This window comes from Castanea sativa, chromosome 11 (assembly GCF_040712315.1).
Source record: "Castanea sativa cultivar Marrone di Chiusa Pesio chromosome 11, ASM4071231v1".
Lineage (NCBI taxonomy): Eukaryota > Viridiplantae > Streptophyta > Magnoliopsida > Fagales > Fagaceae > Castanea > Castanea sativa.
In genome coordinates, this window is record NC_134023.1 from 44,523,605 (window position 1) to 44,529,665 (window position 6,061).

Genomic DNA, 6,061 nt, shown 5'->3' on the forward strand with positions numbered 1-6,061 from the left:
GTTAGGGATGTTTGATGCCATGTTAATTGTTAGATGTATGTTAGTGTGTGTATGAGTTAGATACAAGTATTGAGTATGTCTTTAATAGGGTTAAAACATAAGACTCAATGATAGGAAGCCAACCTTAGAGTTGGGCAGTTTTGGATGCCTAACACCTTTCCAAGACCATACTTTAACTCCGAACCCATATCTCTGGTAATAAGATCAAAAGGTCCTTCCTTGAGAGGACGCTATATATATAGTTCCTAAGCCATTACAAAAACTAAGTGGCGACTACCCGCTTGTGTCCTTGTGTCCACAGTGGCAAGTGGGGATTATGAGTTTAATTCCTATGTATCATATGTCTTGAGAGAGAGAGAGAGAGAGAGAGAGAGAGAGAGAGAGAGAGAGAGAGAGAGAGAGAGAGAGAGAGAGAGAGAGAGAGAGAGAGAGAGAGAGAGAGAGAGAGAGAAAGAAAGAGATAAGGGGAGGGGAAGGGTCTCACCGAGTCGACAATTGTGTGGGCAAGGAGGCATCGGTGGCATGGTAGGTCTGTGTTGGGGTCAAACTGGCGACGTGGTGGGTTGAGTGGCGGGATTGGTAGCGTGGTAGGCTGAGCGGCAAGCTTGGTAGCTTGGTGGGCTGAGTGGCGAGCTTGGTGGCATAGTGGGTTGAGTGGCAGGCTTGGCGACGTGGTGGGCTGAGCGGCGAACCTGGCGGCATGGTGAGCTGAGTGACGTGATTTGCGGCGTGGTGGGCTTCATGGCGGTGGGATCAGCGTGGAGTGAGAAAGTTAGAGATGGAGTTAGAGGCTTTGGAACCCACGAATATTGAATAGCATCTTTTTTTTTTTACTAGAGCTATAGTGGCATTTATAAAACACCATTATAAGTCTTTTTTAAAATTAAAAAAAAAAAAAAGTTTAAAGGACCTATAGTGGCATTGGAAAAACACCACTATAGGTCCTTTTAAATTTTTTTTTTCCAATTGGGCTTTGTTTTTTTAAAGGATCTATATTGTTGTGCATAAACGCCACTATAGGTTATTTTAATTTTTTTTTAAATGACCTATAGTGGTGTTTTTCAAACGCTACTATAGGTTCTTTTAATTTTTTTTTGATCGGTTGTTGTTGTTTTATTTTTATTTTTATTTATTTTTTTTAAGAATTTATAGCGGCATTCATAAACGCCACTATAAGCCCTTGTAAGACCCAGGACTTATATACTATTTGGTGATAACCACAACATGGTGGATTAAGGTTTGTCTAAATCACCGCGCATTTTGGCGTGTTAGTCACTCCACAAGTATAAGTGCTTGTGAGGTGTGGGGGGTAAGAAGTTTAAGTGTCCAGGAGGGAGCTTCACACACATTTATACTTAGATTAGGTTAGAGTATAATTTCTATCTTGTATAAAAAAAAAAGACCACTAATATTTGACTGACTTTTCAATGTCATTCAATATGATAAAAAAAAAATAAAGGGAAAAAGAGAAAACAGAAAATTTCTACTTGCATTTTTTTCAATTGTAAGTGTTTACTTTTGGCCCTTTTGGGCTATGAAAGCTTGCTTGCATTTAGAAGTTAATCAAACAAGTGGTATAGTGTACTATGTGACTTTTAATTTATGGGTGAAAAGTATTGTAGAACTCAAATCTATTTGCTTGGACAATATGAAGAATCTGGCCTGGGAGTTTTGTACATAAATGACTGATTGTTTTGGAAGGATCTGGGGAAGAATCATCTAATTATTGTCTATGATCTCAAATTCGTTTAGAACAAAGAAGGCATGTTTGAAGTGGTCAGAGACCCAGTAATCAAATTGTTTAAGACTTGGTCTTAGTCTCTGTGCTAGGCATTTTGCCTGATTATTATAATGTGTGACTATCATTAATGAAGAAATATTGTGATTTTGAAATCTAATCATTTCTGTAAATAATAAAAAAGAAAAAGAACACCTAACGATTACAATAAATGTTCACATTTATGCGTGCAGCCGTATATGCAAAGAGAGTGATGGTACCATCCTGTGGTCCAGCCATATATGCAAGTTGACCATAAACCGAGCATAACATTCTCAATAACTTATTTTACTATTTAATTTATTTTTGCTATTATTTATAGATTTTAGTGTATTTTTTAATATTATTCATAAGTCTCACTGTACTATTACAGATAACTTTTACCTTTATCTACAATACTTTCAACAAAAAGTTTTCAATTGCAACAAAATAAATGAATCTCAATTAACAGACCTTACTAAAGTCTCTTATAATTGTCAATAAAAAGAATTAAAATCAAATATGGTATACCATCACAAAAACCATTAGCCTTTGTACGTGAATCTGTGATAAGATCATACGAGAATGTTACTAGGAAAAGAGAGAGGAGAGCCAAACCATTGATTAGTCTATTCAATCAAAAAGATAATCTTTTTAATTATGATCAATCATATCATCCTGTGGTCCAGCCATAGATGCAAGTTGACCATAAACCGAGCATAACATTCCCAATCAAAAAATGTCCAAAGCCGCTTCAATATAGGTAGGCTGTCCCAATTACCTACGTGATTAGAACTCCACGCGTTACGCTAAATTTTCCATCGTACAATATTTATTGCATGCATACGGTTTTCTAGCCTCCAAGCAGGTCCTTCATCTTCTAAGGTCAAACATACAAAATTTAGTCAATATTAGTTAGTTTTTCAAAAACTATTCCTAACCAAACTACAAACTATTGCAATACCAACGGTATTATAAGTATTATTTTATAAAAATATTGTTAGCCGCTCTAATATGTTATCTATTTTATAATATCATTCATTCTAATTTTGAAAAAATAAATGTCATTAATTATTATAAAAACTAGAAGAAAAAAAAAAAGTTGTGCTTCCCACATTTTTACGTCTCTCTTGTCGTTTTCTTCTTCTATATAAGCATCAGTTTGGAGGCATTAATTAAGTCCCATACAAATCCCAAATACCCAATCATTCACATCTAATATTGTCCCTTGTCTGTCCAACATTTTTTATAACCCATCAAAAAGGCCAAAAAACATGGCACTTCGAGCATTGGTTGCACTTTTATTTGTGTCTCTTTTTCTGTCTCTAACCATTCTTGGTTACTCTCAAGCAGATACTAAAAAATGGTGCAGCCAAACCCCAAACCCTGAGCCATGTGAGTATTTTTTAAGCCAGAAGCTTAATTACCACAGCCCCATCAAGCAAAAGTCCGATTTTTTCACAATCTCAAAGCAACTAGCACTAGAACGTGCACTAAAAGCTCAAAGTAACATAATTTCACTAGGGCCCAAGTGCAAAAATGCTCGCGAAAAAGCTGCATGGGCAGATTGCCTTGAGCTTTATGAGTATACCCACCACAGGCTTAACAAAACCATTGACCCTAAAGTCAAGTGCAGCCAAACCGATGCTCAAACATGGCTCAGCACGGCTCTAACCAACCTTGAGACGTGTCGGGCGGGGTTTATTGAGCTAGGGGTCCCGGACAATCTCTTGCCCTTGATGTCAAACAACGTTTCTAAGCTAATTAGCAACGCTTTGGCTCTTAACAAAGTTCCATACACTGTACCGAGTTACAAACATGGTTTCCCAACTTGGGTTAAGCCTGGGGACCGGAAACTCTTGCAGTCTTCTTCGGCTCCTAAGGCCAATATTGTGGTGGCACAAGATGGTTCAGGAAATTATAAGACGATAAAAGAGGCGATAAGTGCAGCTTCGTCACTGTCAGGAAGTGGGAGGTTTGTGATATATGTGAAGGCTGGGACATACAAAGAAAACGTTGAGATAAAGTTGAAAAATATTATGTTGGTAGGAGATGGTATAGGAAAAACCATAGTCACTGGGAGTAAAAGTGTTGGTGGAGGTTATACAACCTTCAATTCAGCCACAATTGGTAAGTAAATTCAATTGACTTCTAATAATATATATGCTAAATTTTAGTGTTAAGAAATTGTTGTTAATTGGTTCCCCACAAAATATTACATATATATTTATATGTCTTAGTGGATAAAATCATGGCCTGGATCAAGAAAAGTTAGGTTTAGATATGTGATAGAAGAGATTAATAAGAAGTGGGAGTTTAGAGGTTTGAAAGGTCTGGATCAAGTAATGCAAGAATACCAAGAAACTTCTGACAAGCTCGAAAAAAAAAAAAAAAAAACCTCAGTTGAATTTTTAGATATGTAAGTCAGCTGAGTTATTGAGTGCATAATTTAAAAATTTTAGTTAGATTATTGATCAAACTTTGAATTTGAAAGGAGTCATATTTCATGCATAATGCACGTCATTCATATACCAAACCAAGGCTTGGTTTTGGACTTTTTTAATTTTTTTTTAAAAATCTCTCCAGGTCACACATGTATGTAGGTTTAGGTTCAAAGGATAGAAAAATTGTCTCTTGCATGTAACATATGTATTGGATGTCCCATAACATGGGGTTCTCTTGAGTTTGTAAGATTCGCATTCAATAAATATATTGGATAGGTACTTTCTTAATTTTCAAGAGGCTTTAGTTATCGATTATATATTTTAGCCTTCTTTTCAAAATTAAGTACGATTACTAAGTCCTCTAATTTGACAAGATTTTGTATATATAATAATGCTTTTATGCTGATAACTATTGTCGTATTTAATTACTTGTGGTCCTAGCTAACTTGCCACAACTGATTACCCTAAAATATTATGTCTTACAGCTTATATAGTCATAATTTTACTAAAATAATGAATGTTAATCTAGAATTTGACTAATATATTGACATGAAAATTAAGCTCTTGTTATTTTGAATTTTCAGCTGTTGTGGGAGATGGATTCATTGCTCGAGATATCACTATAAGGAACACTGCTGGAGCAGCAAATCATCAAGCCGTGGCCCTTCGTTCTGGGTCCGATCTCTCAGTATTTTACAGGTGCAGCTTGGAAGGGTATCAAGACACCCTCTATGTCCATTCCCAAAGGCAATTCTATAGGGAATGTGACATATATGGTACAGTTGATTTCATATTTGGAAATGCTGCAGTTGTGTTGCAAAATTGTAACATTTATGCTCGTTACCCTCCTAACAAGACCAACACTCTCACTGCCCAAGGTAGGACTGACCCTAATCAAAACACTGGAATTTCCATTCATGATTGTACAGTTAAGGCTACTTCAGATTTAAAGGCGTTCCAAAGCTCGGTTACGACATACTTAGGGAGGCCATGGAAGGAGTACTCACGCACGGTTTTTATGAAAACATACTTAGATAGCTTGATTGCTCCAGCTGGATGGATGGAATGGAGTGGAAATTTTGCCCTTAAGACCTTGTATTATGGGGAGTATGCTAACACCGGGCCAGGCTCATCGACTGCTAAGAGGGTCAATTGGCCTGGCTACCATGTCATTACTAGTGCATCCGTGGCTTCACAATACACCGTTGCAAACTTCATCTTTGGCGGTTCGTGGTTGCCAGTTACCAACGTGCCTTACACAGCTGACCTTTAATTTTTTCAAAGAAATTGTTATATACATGCCTTCAATTTGTTCAATAGTTTTCAATTGTCAATTTGCATATGAGTTCCTTATGGTAAAAAAATAAGTTGATTGTTGCCAAAAAAAAGAAGAAGATTGTGTAATAGTTGTCATTCTTTGATAAGTTGTAATGAAGGATTCAAAATAAATAAAATCAATTATGTTTAATATTCTGCACGGAACTTTTGGCTAAGGTTGCTTTAGTATATAAAATGAGGTTTCTACATTCTATTGATATGCATAGATAGATAAACATTTTGAGATACGAATTTCTCAACAAGTCATATAGATAATCAAAGTGCTTGTTTAAAAACATGTATGTGATGGATTGTCACGTAAGTCAGGGATGAGTTTCCCAAAAAAGTAATGTTATAATAATTAATAACAATGTATTACCCGAATTGTAATTTGACGGCGACCCCTTGTTAATTATTCCAATTTAATTACCCAAATTTTGTGACCAACGGATTTTACCCATAGTTAAGCAATCGGCATCATTGACCAATTGAAAAATGTATGTTTTGTTTCTCATAAAAGAAAAAGAAAAAGAAAAGGTATGCT

At 36.0% G+C, this 6,061-nt stretch overlaps 1 protein-coding gene across 1 annotated transcript; it reads left to right on the plus strand.

Annotated features, from left to right (window-relative positions):
• Nucleotides 1–2,947: 2,947 nt before the first annotated feature.
• Nucleotides 2,948–5,682, plus strand: LOC142617264 (pectinesterase 2-like). Its single transcript, XM_075790041.1, has 2 exons — nucleotides 2,948–3,886; nucleotides 4,785–5,682. The coding sequence occupies exons 1-2, from the start codon at nucleotides 3,031–3,033 to the stop codon at nucleotides 5,471–5,473; spliced, it is 1,545 nt and encodes a 514-aa protein (XP_075646156.1). The 5' UTR covers nucleotides 2,948–3,030; the 3' UTR covers nucleotides 5,474–5,682.
• Nucleotides 5,683–6,061: the final 379 nt, after the last annotated feature.